A 14,327-nucleotide genomic window follows, 5' to 3' on the forward strand; every position below is an offset into this window, starting at 1 on the left:
GCCCAAAGCGAGCGAGCCAAGGCCAGTCGCGTTTCCACTATCACTTCCGGGGCGTAATCGGGCCAAAGCGGGGCTTCCTTGGGGCCAGCGTCAGGCCTTTTTCGGCCCGCCGAATACCTTGGGCCAAGGAGGGCCAACTGGGGCTTCGGGGCGGGGTTACGTACAAAGGCAGAGTTTTCCTGTCAGGTAAAGAGGAGATAAGGTGCTTTCTTCCCTTGCTCTCGTCGCTCGGCTGCTCTTTTGTGCCTTGCAGCCAAAATCTGTGTTCGAAGTAAATGCCGGCGAACTCGAATGTAAGTTCTTTTTTTACAAACAGTAAAAAAAGCAATCGCTTCGGTGTTCTCCATCTTCCAGCTCTCGTAATGATGCCAGGTTGTGTTTGTGGTTATAATTTGAGTTTTTTGTTCCCGCTGAAGTGGGCGGGTTGTGTGACGGGTTGTGTGACGTTTGATTCGGGGGACGTTCTGGGGGCAGTGTTTGCGTGACGCGCTGCGAGCAACTAGCCCGACAGTGGAAACGGGACATGATTTCGGCCTCATTTCTCAACCTCCCGGGCTATTGGCCCGGCCTGGCCCGATTAAAGCCCTGGCTCGCACTGGCCCGATAGTGGAAATGCGGCTATTGGTATTCAGTGTGATTAAACTATTAATGCAGTAGAAAACATAATTTATAATACGTTAAAATTGGCGCAGAGCACTTATTGGGGTTGTTCACAGAGGATGTCATCTTGCATTGCATTTGCATTATTTTTCTCTTCGTTGTTGATGATCTAATGCGTGTGTACAAGGACATCTGACATTTGCATATTTCTGTAACTTATTTGTATTATTAAAATGTATTTATTTAGCTGAAGACTGAGAAAAAAGATTTTTGTAATTGAGTTTAATTACATTTTGGTAACTACAGTAGGATTGTTCTGTATTGTGTTGTATTGAATGCAAGTCTTTTAGACAGTTAATGTTTTATTCTCAGGTAAATTAAAGTACTGTAATATGGCATCGAGTCACTTTTATATAATTTCAGATACTAGTGTATATATTTTGGTGACCATGCTGACTTCTCTCCTTGCAGCTTTTTTATATTGTGTACAAAATAGCCATCACTGCCATAGATTGGTGATAGCGGTTTCAGCCATCCACAAATTGAAATTCTTTTCTCCTCCCCCCCCTACTGAAGTGTCTCTTTGTTTGATATCCATTTAACTTCATTGGTAGCCACTTTGGTATGTCACTTCTCATTTGCATAACCTCTGCCAAATGTCAGCACCCGCTGCTAGTTCCTATGCCTGAGGTGGTTACTGTGTGGGTGAGTAACTTTAACCAAAGGAGTTTTATTGGTGTGATGACATGGATGGCAGTGAGGTTCACTGAATTTAAAGACAAATACATTTGGCAAGAGCTGTACAAGGAAATTTTAAAGAGGGCCTGCAGTCTTTATTGTATTTATTAGAATGCCTCCTTTCCTATACCAGATAAACTACTTTGAATCCCACTTGGAGACGGGAGAGTAGAACTGTAAAGGTTACATTGGTGTCATGACCTGGATGGGAGTGAAATTTATGACTTAAAGTCCTTTCCAAAGAACTTTGTTCAGTCATCAGCCATATTTGCAAATCTTTAGACATCCTCATATTTAAGTGAATTGGGATCCTAAAATCTCAAAACGTGCTCACTGAACACTGAGCAGTTAAGTTAAAATTACGTAAAAAAATTATATTTTTCAGTTTTCTCCAGCTACTGTGTATGCTCAAAGATTGGTTTTCAAGACACTTGTCTCCTTTATTACCGTTTCAACATTAACCAGAGGACACAGTTACAAACACTGTGGCTGTGAAATGACAGAGATCATTGTAAAGAAGCAAATCTGTACAGAAGCCTCCTCCAAATGACCACCAGTCTGTGAAGACCGATGATTGGCTATTCCTACTGGAAGACAAGACTGCCTTCTCTAGGGTAGCCATAGTAAACTTTACAGTTTTCCCTATAGTAATGAGAATGAACTGTCTGTTTATCTATAGTCTTATTTTAGAGCAGGGGTCACCAATCCTGTTCCTGGAGATCTACCTTCCTGTGGATTTCAGTTGCAACTCTGACCAAACATGCCTGTCTGTAATTATTAAGGTCTGCTTCAGGTCCTAATTAATTGGTTCAGGTGTGTTTGATCAAGGTTGGAGCTGAATTCTGCAGGAAGGTAGATCTCCAGGAAAAGGGTTAGTGACCCCTGCTTTAGAGAGTAAGGGCATGCTCACAGTAGGTACAGTTGCCTTGAACCATGCCGAAGCACGCTTGCCCTTTCCCCCGGTCAAGATGTTCCTCTCATTGCTAGGAGTATGGGATGACCCAGAAGCAGTACTAAACTGTAGTAGTAATGCAAACTGAGGCACGCAATATTTAACCAAAACGAGCCATATCATGCTGAATCATACAAATACCATGTAGTGGAAAGTGACTTATGCTCGAGATTAATCAGAAACTGTATTCATTTCTTATTATTTCTTATTCTTTTTCTCAATCTTTCTACAGCACTTTTACAATTGAGATTGTATAAAAGAAAGTACAATGTAGAAAGATGATTTTCCTTGAAGCATAGCAAGAACTGATGGGGTTACATTTGGTCCATTTCTCTTGGATGTCTACTGGCCACCATCAGCTGTATTTCTATTATTTTCATCAAGAACCCATCCTCTGTGAACGGCACCTTTTTAGACTTGTACAAAGCAGTGGCTCTTTACAGCATAGTCCGTTCAGTATTATAAGGCGAGATAGTCCGAAAGGCTCATGAAGATGCAAAAGTATGGATTTGGATTGTGCTGTTGATGAAAGGCATGTGTTGAAGGCATGCATAACTCCTTTAACCCCTCAAATAGACCCACCAGTCTTCCTCTCTCTCGTGTTTACTTGGATCGGAGTGCGTGTGTGTGTGTGTTTTGGCTGTGTTCCTTTGTGTGTCCTCTGGATGAATGACATTAGCCCCTGTTGACCACTCCTCAATTACAGCAGTTGTCCTGGAGTCTGTCATACTGACTCGAGGACTGATTGATTGACTGATTGATGTGTAGTTTCCTGCACTGACTCTTAGTGTAAACCTCTAGATATGATTGGGTACATTGAGGACCAAGAGTTGATCATTTTGATTTCTGCATGGCATGAGTTTTTCCATTCCTGTTTGGATTGAATTGTAGGTGGGGTAAAATGGGAAGCGTTCTCCAACAGATAACTAACCCAGTTTTATGCTATGCATAACTGGTTACTTCTGGACCCTTTAAGTGGTTGCTAACCATTTTGGTAATATGGGTTGGTTGCGCCATTTTAGAACTTCTAGTATAAACTTGAACCCATCTTACCCAATCTACTCTGATGCTGGAATGTGATTTGATTGGCCTCTTGGTCTAAAAACAAGTACCTGAGATGATGCACTGAAATTAACACTAGCTGATATCTGTCGTTATAGTAATGATGGCCAAGGAGAAACCCCCCATCACGGTTGTTGGAGATGTTGGAGGTCGCATCGCCATCATTGTCGTAAGAGATGAGTGTATTTTTGGACTTATTTGACCATAGTTTCGGACTGATGGGATGAGGAGTACGTGTTGTTTTGTTCTTCAGGATGATATTATAGATGATGTGGAGGACTATGTGGCAGCCGCTGAGATCCTAAAGGAGAGAGGAGCTTATAAGATCTACATCATGGCCACGCACGGGCTGCTGTCGGCGGATGCCCCGCGCCTCATCGAGGAGTCTGCTATAGATGAAGTGAGTCTGTTGGTTAATCTAAAACTTAAATAATTCATCTATTCGTTTGTATGGTTGTCAGTTCGTTTGTGTATTTGTCTGTTTATTTTTGTGTATTTGTCAATTTGCTTGTATATTTGTTCATTCTTTTGTGTATTTGTCTGTTCTTTTGTGTGTTTGTTCATTTGTTTGTTTATTTGTCCATTTGTTTGTGCATTTTTTTTGCTTTTGTATTTGTCCATTCGTTTGTATATTTCTCTGTTTGCTTTTGTATTTGTCAGTTTGTTTGTTCGTTCGTTTGTATATCTGTCCGTTTTTGTGTAGATTTGTTTGTTCTTGTATATTTGTCTGTTCTTTTTGTAGATTTGTCTTGTTTGTTTGTGTATTTGTCCATTCCTTTGTGTATTTGTCCATTCCTTTGTGTATTCGTCTATTCCTTTGTGTATTCGTCCATTCCTTTGTGTATTAGTCCGTTCCTTTGTGTATTCGTCCATTCCTTTGTGTATTTGTCTCATTATTTGAGTATTCGTCTATTCCTTTGTGTATTCGTCCATTTCTTTGTGTATTAGTCCATTCCTTTGTGTATTCGTCTATTCCTTTGTGTATTTGTCTCTTCATTTGAGTATTTGTCCGTTCCTTTGTGTATTTGTCTCATCATTTGAGTATTTGTCCATTCCTTTGTGTATTCGTCCATTCCTTTGTGTATTCGTCTCATCGTTTGGGTATTCGTCTATTCCTTTGTGTATTTGTCTCATCATTTCAGTATTCGTCTATTCCTTTGTGTATTTGTCTATTCCTTTGTGTATTTGTCCATTACTTTGTGTGTTTGTTTGTGTATTTCTGTTTGTTTGCGTATTTGTCCATTTGATGGGTATTTGTCTGTTTGATTGTTTGTGTACTTGTCAGTTTGTTTGTGTACTTGTCTGTTCATTTGTCTGTTTGTTTGTGTATTTGTCAATTTGCTTATGTTTGTTCATTCTTTTGTGTATTTGTCTGTTCTTTTGTATATTTGTCCGTTCTGTAGTGTATATGTTTGTTTGTGTGTTTGTTCAGTTGTTTGTTTATTCGTCCATTTTTAGTGCATTTTTTTTTTCCATTCGTTTGAGTATTTGTCTCTTCATTTGTGTATGTCCGTTTGTGTGTATTTGTGTATTAATTTGTGTGTTTGTCTGTTAATTTGTGTGTTTGTCTGTTCATTTGTGGATTTGTCTCTTTGTTTGTGTATTTGTAAATTCGTTGATGTTTGTCTGTTCGTTTGTGTGTTTGTCTGTTCGTTTGTGTGTTTGTCTGTTCGTTTGTATGTTTGTCTGTTCGTTTGTATGTTTGTCTGTTCATTTGTGTGTTTGTCTGTTCGTTTGTGTGTTTGTCTGTTGGTTTGTGTGTATGTCCGTTCTTTTGTGTTTTTGTCTCTGTGTGTGTTTGTGTGTGGGGTTGTCTGTTCATTTGGGTGTTTGTCTGTTTGAGTGTTTTTTTTTTCTTCAATTTGTTTGCATGTTTGTGTGTTTGATTGTGTATTTGTCAGTTTGAGTATTTATTATATATTTATTGATAATTATCATTATAAAATGATCATATGAATCAAATGTATTATTATACAGTTTAGTGTCTAAGGTAATTCCTAGTTGTTATTAGTGATATTTGTAGTTTACCTTACTTCTGAACATTGTATATGTATATGTGTATATAAATATATACATAGATTTATACATTAATTTTATTTTTTTTAGAACGTTTATATTTTTATATAATTATTGCATTTTGAAACCAGCTCATTCTATAACAGTGTCGATAATTACCCTCTTAATCCAGACATAAATTGAGAAAAATAGTCTTTTTTTTTAAATGGACTAACAAACAAATGTGTTAAAAGGCACAAATTTCTTAGAACAGACTGGATGTCCATCAGTTACTTACCTTCATGTATATAAAGGCTTAAAATTCATCATCAAATACTGTAAATATTGAAATAATCAAAATATTGTATGTGCACGAATATAAGTTCATGAAATCTTGCTGGTCTTTCAGGTGGTGGTGACCAACACCGTCCCTCACGAGGTGCAGAAACTGCAGTGTCCTAAAATCAAGACCGTGGATGTGAGCATGATCCTGGCAGAAGCCATCAGACGCATTCACAACGGAGAGTCCATGGCCTACCTGTTCCGCAATATCACAGTGGACGACTAAACCACACACAGACGCACACGTTCAATAGTGATAAATTTGAGATTAGGGAAGAGATGTGCCAATGCAGTTCCCCAAACACCACAGTCACCTTCGTTCCTCACAGAAAATTGACTTCAGCTCTTGCCAAATCGATCAATTTGAAACTAAATAAATGAACAGAAACTCAAAACACAGCTCACACACAAAGCCTATTTTTCTTTCTCCTCTCTTTTTATTTTTTTGAACAACACACACAGTTATATTCAAATGCAAACAATTTAAATTATGCAAGAGTCGAGTAAAAGTACATCCCTTTTTTAACACCTGTTCTGCCATAAAAATGTTCAGTTCTAAAATGGCTTCCCTGAAAACGGGAGATTCCACTACTTCGATGTAGGGTTGTCAAAAGTATTGACTTCGGTACCAGTTGGTACCGAAACTTTAAAAACGTTCACTTACCACTAACATTTATGTTATAAAGCAGGAATACACACAATTTTGCACACATTAATTTGGTATTATGCATGTGAATTTGGCTACGCATGTGTACATTGTTTTTTTGCGTGAGTTACTTTTGAGACTTGTCTCACCCCGTAACATTTGAGCGTGTTCTTATACACCGCTGAGTGACCATTGTGTTCATGTGCTCAACAGAAATAACTGTGATTGGCTGTAAAGCTCATCGATTCACCACTCATTCACCGCTGTTCACCAGTCTTCATTGCAAACACTGATACACAGACACTGGAGTGTTTCAAAGCCATGATGATCAGTCGATCCATCAGCAATTTCTCGAATGTCAGCTAATAGACAGATCGACTGATCGACGTAGCTTTGAAATGCTCCAGTGTCCTTGTATATGCGTTTGCACTCTGTGAACAGCAGGGAAGTGTGGTGAATCGATGACCTTTACAGCCAATCACAGTCATTCCTGTTAAGCATGTAAACGCAATGGCCTATCAGTGGTGTTCAAGAGACGGCTCAAATGTTTGCGACAAATGGACGTTTTTAAAACTTCAGTACTGATTAGTACCAAACTCGATACTTTTGACAACACTACTTTGATTTTTTTATTACGTCATATGAAATGATTGATTTGAAGAAATATCCCTTCATTCATTCTATAATGCAGCAGTTCTCAATCCTAGTCCTCGTGCCCCACTGCTCTGCTTTTTTTGTCTCTCGTTTTACGCTGATTTCGATAACCAGCACATAAGAAAAGAGCTCCAAGAAAGACCTGTGATGAGATTGACATGTTCCCTACGTAGCGTTCACTGCTCCATTTACTGCACGAGAAATCATCTGAATTTGGTTTACTTCACTGATAAAAATAGATGTGCATTTTGCATATTACAGTAGTATGAAGGGCTATTTAACTGTAATCATGTGATTAGCATATACAGTTGTAGTCAAATGATTATCAAATGATTTAAAAAAAATATATATATTTCCCAAATAAAGTTCAACAGAGCAAGAAATTTTTCACAGTATTTCCTATAATTTTTTTTCTTATTATTTGTTTTATTTCGGCTAGAATAAAAGCAATTATAATTTTTTTAAAAAACAATAAGGTCAATTTTTTAAGGTCAATATTATTAGCCCTCTTTACCAATAGATATATTATAGTCTACAGAACAAACCCTCGTTATACAATGACAATACAATTACCCTAACTTGCCTAATCAACCTAGTTAAGCCTTTAAATGTCACTATAAGCTGAATACTAGTATCTTGAAAAAATATCTAGTCAAATATTAGGTGCTTAGTTATTAGAAATGAGTTATTAAAACTATTATGATTAGAAATGTGTTAAACAGAAATTGGGGAAAACATATACAGAGGGCCTAATAATACAGACTTCAACTGTAAGTCATGTTTCGTGTAGGTTACCTTTTGAATTGGACTTCGTAGGGCACTTATGGGTAACTGGAGCAAACCTCAGAAGCGGTGAGAGAATCACACAACATATGTATAGCGGGGGCCAGCAAGGAGCAGGATTGAGAATCGCTGCTTTTATATTGACCAGCGTGACCAGAATGACTTTTTTCTTCTGTGAAACACACAAGGCAAAGAGTCTCTGTTTGCTAATATTAGTCAGAAATATGAATTTTAGTCTCAAATTAAATCCTTACAAATTTTTATTGAGGCCTATTTCCACCTCAGGATAGCAACATTAAAAATCAAGTGTTAATACATTTTTAAAAAGGCAGCACGGTGGTTAGCATTATCGCCTCACAGCAAGAAGGTTGCTGGTTCGAGTCCAGGCTATGTCAGTTGGCATTTCTGTCTGGAGTTTTCGTCTGGATGCTCCTGTTTCCCCCACAGTCCAAAGACATGTGCTATAGGCGAATTGGAAAAACTTGTGTATGAGTGTGTGTGTGTGAATGTGAGTGTGTGTGGGTGTTTCCCAGTACTGGGTTGCGTCTGGAAGGGCATCCATTGCATAAAACATATGCTGGAATAGTTGATGGTTCAATCCGCTGTGGTGACCTCTGAAATAGAGCCGAAGGAAAATGAATAAATGAACTAATGCAATGTTTCTCAACCACGTTCCTGGAGGACCACCAACACTGCATGTTTTAGATGTCTCCTTTGTTTCTCACACCCATTACAGGTCTTTCAGTCTATTCGAATGAGCTGATGATCTGAATCAGGTGTGTTTAGTTAAGGAGGCATGGAAAATGTGCAGAACCGGTGGTTCTTCAGGAACGTGGTTGAGAAACACTGAACTAATGGACCACTGTTTTGAAGGTCTGATTTTCCTCTACAGTTAAACAAAATCGTTAGCATTTTAAATGAGTGGCGCATGTTAAGGAAACAAAAGTTGATTATGATACAGAAAATGCTGGTTGATTTGCGTCATAAATGTTTACTTCAATACATACAACAACAACAACAAAAGCTGTAAATGACCCATGTACTGTGAATAACTCTCATAAATCATCCTAGAAAACCACAAAACAGAGGGAACAAAACTCGTCTGTGTGTCTGATCCGTCGCTTTTTCAGTGTTTTATTTTTATTTTTTAACATTCGTGTGTCATTACTAACATCCGGTGTAGAAAATAAGACTTTGAGTTTTACCGTAAAGACTCATTTTTGCAACACCAGTTCAGTTACACTGCAAAAAAAAGCTTTTCTTACGCGTTTCTAGTCCAAATATCTAAACGTTTTTAAATCCAGAAGCATTTTCTAGACTAGCAAAAAACATTGGGTCTTGTTCACTAACCATGCGTACATACAAATATGCTTACGGACATTTTCATAAATAAATCAGGATTCATCAACTTTTGTACTAAAATATATTTTAAAGGGCACCTATGGTAAAAAATCAACTTTTCAAGCTGTTTGGACAGACATATGTGCATGTATGGTGTATAGACCGTCATATTGGGGTGATATAAACACACCCAGTGCTTTTTATTCAATTTAACAACATAAAAAACGGTGGACCAATTGGAGCTGTTTTCAAATCGACCGCTACTTGACGTAGGAGAGCGGTCCCCCCGCCCACCGATATTGATTGACAGGCGTGTCATCATATCCTCAGTTTGTTGATTCACGTCCGCCATTTTCAGCGTGAGTCGAAGCGATTTCACTAAAGGAACACGCTAGCTCTATTTTTAGATGCAAGGCTCATTGGGCTCAACACAAGATCAATATTCTCCACATTATCGCTCTAATCGGAATTATTGGTTGTATCTTTAGGTAGGTTTGCAAACATGTGTACTTCTCATTGAGTCTACCTTATACTTCAGTCGTTTGCATTTCTCGTGATCCCAGAAGCTCCCTGTGATCTTAACTAGCATGCGTTTTAAAATTCTAAACATCGGTTTCTATCAGGGTACACTCAAGTCGACGGCTGGGCACCGCGGGCCGCTGCAGAAACCTATGTTTAGAATTCAAAAATGCATGGCGCGACGATTCGGGACACTTCATGTCTCTGCCGCGCCACAGAGAGTGTCTGGTGTGCCGTGTCGCGGCTTCGAGCGGCGCATCCGATGCCTCAGTCAAAGTTAATTCAGTGTGCGTGGTTATTAGTTTCTGTGTACAAGCTCGGTACTTGAAACTAGCACACAGTTGGCTGTAAAACTGTACAAAGACACAAATGATTTTGTACTCTCTGCTTGGTCTGTGTCCGAGTCGTACGTGTACGACTGAATGGTGATCCTCTCTCTCCTTCTCCGTCTGCCTGTCAGACTGTTGCAAACGCAGAGCGGGTGAGCTCATGGCCCAGCTCCCTTGTTACGTTTTAGGGAAGCCAAAACTAATTTACCTGTGAAGCAACACACCCCTAAATCAGCGAGCTGTGGACACGCCCCCAACATGACACTTTTTAACACATTATAATAAAAAAATCTGAATTGTGTTTTGAACCTAAACTGGCACACTCAGAAGAACCAGAATATTAATATTAAATCATAAAAAAGAGGTAAACTATGGGCCCTTTAAATGTATGAAAAACAACTGATACCACACGTACACAACAATCATGTACCCCTGGGGCCTTATAAACATGTATAAAGAACCCTACGTTCAAAGTACAATCACCTTCTCTATCCTGATATAAAGATTATTATTGTGTCTCTCCTTGTGATTGGAGGCATGGCAGCTGTGAGTGTGTCTTTAGAGAGTGGACAGATGTGTTTTCTGACAGTGATGAATGAATGTTCAGGCCCCGATCATACCGAATGCGTTCTCTTGCGGTGAGAGACGCCTTTTAAAAATGTTTTTCTATTGGCATCTAGTGTTTTGAGAAGCGTTTGTGCCCCACACTCACTTGTACTCGCTTTTTGACGGAGCGCTCTGTGCGCCTGCAGCTGGATAAAACTCAACGCTGCCCAAAAAAGGCACCTTTTTTTTTAAGGCGTCTTTTTAAAATCCTTTTTATTTGCATCAAGTGTTTCAACACAGGCTCATTGTGAAAACTAAGCCCTGCATACGTTTCTGGAGAATGCAAATTGTGTAGCCAGAGCTACGCATGGCTGCATTTCATCTTTAAAAATAAGCTAAGGGGTGGTATGACTCCGCCGATGGCTTCGGTTTCTTTTCGCACTGAAGTTACCAACTGACCGCTTAACTCCATGTGGACGGCTTTTCCGCTGTTACTAGTTTGCCTGGGGGCTCGCTGCATACGTCAGAGCACTTGAGGTGCAGAGCGCAGTCGACTGTGACTACAGGGTTCAGGTCTGGTGAAAAACAGTTATGGTAAGCAAGTAAAACAAAAAGTAAAAAAACGAAATAAACAACTCAACAGCAGGGTGAGAGCATAGAAAGATCTGAAAATGTGGTAAAAAAATCGGGCGGCTGCGAGGACTTTTCTATTTTTTTTTTCTGAATTGCTTTCGAAAGCACTGTTGGTTAGCTTTAGGAAAGGGGAGTGGGCGCTGGTCAATCAACACTTTTGAAAACACTATCGGTTGGGTGTAGGGAAGGAGGTGGCTTGGGGTGTTGGTCGGTCCGTCACTTGACAGCGGCCTCTGGTGGATTTACGTGAGAGCAGCAGGTGCGAATGGAACTCCTGGGATGTATTTCGCGCTCTCCAGATATGTATACCAGGGTACATATCCGTAATGAGCCTGGGTTGAAGTGTTTTGTGCTGTGTTTATTTGACCCACACATGTCTTGCAGCTGAAAAGATACTCAACTGTACAGAAAAAAGCATCTGAGGATCAAAACCGTTGATACAGTGGTTGCCTTGGCTAGCATCATAAAACGAGTCTTTTCTAAAGTCAACAAAAATGTGGTGCGTTTTACCTCGCGTTTTAGAACCGAAAGCATGTTCCACATCCAACATCAACAACTTCACTAACATTCAGTGCTTTTTCTTTTCTTTCATTGCCATAATTATCTCTTCTTAATTCATAAATGGACCACTTATCATATTCCCTGGCGTTCCAAAGTCACGTCGATTAGCAGGTTTGTCTATAAGCTGACATTCGAGCGATCCGCTGATGAATCTTTGAAATGCTCCAGTGTCCCTTTATCTGCGTTTACACTCGGTAAACAGCCGTGAGTTCGGTGAACTGATGACCTTCACGACCAATCACAGTCATTCCTGCTGAGCACGTGAACACAATGGCGAATCAGCGCTGTTTCAGAACGTATTCAACAGCGCTTCAATGTTAGCGGGAAATTTACGTTTTTATCGGTGGGTACGGAATTCCAGTATCGTGACAACCTTAGCATGTATTATCCAAATTACTAACAAGGATGCTCCCAGAGAACAATTCACATTCACTAACAGAAGAACGAGTTTGAGGACAAACTCATGAGAATGTTCATATAATACGAAAACCTACGCAATTAGTGAACGAGACCTATTGTCTTGTTTTCGGGAATAATGCGTCAAAATTGAGTTTTTATTTTAAACAAGAAAAATAATCTGCCAGCAGGGATAAGCAAACTCTGAAATAAGATGATCTTTGCTTACACCAGTTGCGTATTTGCTTGTTTTAAGGAAAAACTCACTTAATTTTGACTCATTATTTCTGAAAACGAGAATATTTTTCGAGAATATCTTGTGCTCGTCTAGAAAATGCTACTTGATTTTAGCATTTTAAAATATTTGGACTAGAAACAAGACAAAAAGTCTTGCACAAACCTTTTTTTGCAATGTATTTACTGCATATACTTGTATATCAACAAACAAAATGCAGGATACTGTGATCTCATTCACCAAACAGAAGATTATAAGCGCTTATGTGCAGTATTTAGATGTACATAAGTCGCTGTTCCTCATCTGTGTGAAACGCCCAGCCTGATCTCACGAGAAAACGTAAGTATTTTACGTTTTGTCAGTTTAGTGGCTAATTCGTAGGAGTTCATTCGTACGAAATTGTGCGATTTTTAAAAAGGAGGCGTGGCACCTAACCCCACCCCTAAACCCAACCGTCATTGGGGGATGAGCAAATCGTACTTAATCGTACGAATTAGATCGTACGAATTCATACGAATTAGCCAGTAAATCAAAAAGTTACGAATTGCGGTGAGATTGTGTTGGAAACGCCACACACTTCGCCCTATTATCTTCATTTTCCACATCTCTATGCTCCTCGATTTATGTCAGTTTCCCAGTGCCTCACTACGGCAAGCTCCTGTATTTCTGCTGTAGTGCAAATATGCTCAGAATTTACGGGAGACGTTGTTTTTCTTGGCTAAAATGTATCTGCTGTTGCTTTGCGATCTTATTTTTGTAAATAAACACGGGTGATTTTGCTTCATGCTGCGCTGTTGAATCTTTATTGGTGTAAAACCAAGGATGTGTGTACAGACATCGGCGTTAAGGAAGGGTTGTCGTCGTCAGTGGTCTTCGGTTTTAAAGGCTGAGTTGGTCGAGGACCCTTTACTTGCTCTAAACTCCTCAGGTTTAATCATCACACTGAGGAGCTTAGACCAAGTCAAGGGACCCAAACTAATCATATTTCTGGGTCACATTTTGCAGCAAAATAACTTTTTTTGTAAATGTACATTTATATATATCAACATCTCTAAAGAACAAAGTATTTATTTCCCCATTAAAAATGTAACTTAATTGTTAAAGTCATGGAATATATATATATATATATATAGTTGAAGTCAGAATTATTAGCCCCCCCCCCCCCCCCCTTTTTTTTTTTTTTCTTTTTTTAAATATTTCCCAAATGATGTTTAACAGAGCAAGGAAATTTTCACAGTATGTCTGATAATATTTTTTCTTCTGGAGAAAGTTTTTTTTTTTTTTTTTTCGGCTAGAATAAAAGCGGTTTTAATTTTTTCTCAGAAATAAAAAAAATTAGGTCAATATTTTTAGCCCCTTTAAGCTATATATTTTTCGATTTTCTACAGAACAAACCATCGTTGTACAATAACTTGCCTAATTACCCTAACCTGCCTAGTTAACCTAATTAACCTAGTTAAGCCTTTAAATGTCACTTTAAGCTGTATAGAAGTGTCTTGAAGAATATCTAGTCTAATATTATTTACTGTCATCATGACAAAGATAAAATAAATCAGTTATTAGAGATGAGTTATTAAAACTATTATGATTAGAAATGTGTTGAAGAAATCTTCTCTGTTAAACAGAAATTGGGGAAAAAATAAAAAGCGGGGCTAATAATTCAGGGGGGCTAATAATTCTGACTTCAACTGTATATATCATTCATTATTTAAAAACGTCAAAATATTAACAATGAAATAATATAATGTACACACGTTTAGAATTTTCATTTTATTTCATTTTATTCTATTGAACACTAATGCTCTATTCACACGGGGCTTCAGCGCTAATGCAGTTTGTCAATGCCTGACGTCACCCATTCAAAGTGAATGGGAAGCGTGGAAGCTGACGCCTCGTGTGAATAGGGAATAACCCAACTGCTGGGTTAATTTTTAAAAATAAAATTAATAGGACCAAATTTAACCCAATGTTTGGGGTAGTCCGTATTTTACCTAA

General features: G+C 38.7%; 1 protein-coding gene across 2 annotated transcripts in view; it reads left to right on the forward strand.

Moving 5' to 3' along the window:
• prpsap1 (phosphoribosyl pyrophosphate synthetase-associated protein 1) overlaps window positions 1-13,116 on the forward strand; it is a 42,989-nt gene extending 29,873 nt beyond the window's left edge. For both annotated transcript variants that reach the window (XM_056454325.1, XM_056454326.1), the window contains 3 exons: window positions 3,451-3,521; window positions 3,606-3,752; window positions 5,757-13,116. In XM_056454325.1, the coding sequence (XP_056310300.1) occupies window positions 3,451-3,521; window positions 3,606-3,752; window positions 5,757-5,915 (377 nt within the window). In that variant the 3' untranslated portion in view covers window positions 5,916-13,116. The remainder of the gene's footprint in view (window positions 1-3,450; window positions 3,522-3,605; window positions 3,753-5,756) is intronic.
• Window positions 13,117-14,327: the final 1,211 nt, after the last annotated feature.

The sequence above is a fragment of the Danio aesculapii genome, chromosome 3, assembly GCF_903798145.1.
Source record: "Danio aesculapii chromosome 3, fDanAes4.1, whole genome shotgun sequence".
Lineage (NCBI taxonomy): Eukaryota > Metazoa > Chordata > Actinopteri > Cypriniformes > Danionidae > Danio > Danio aesculapii.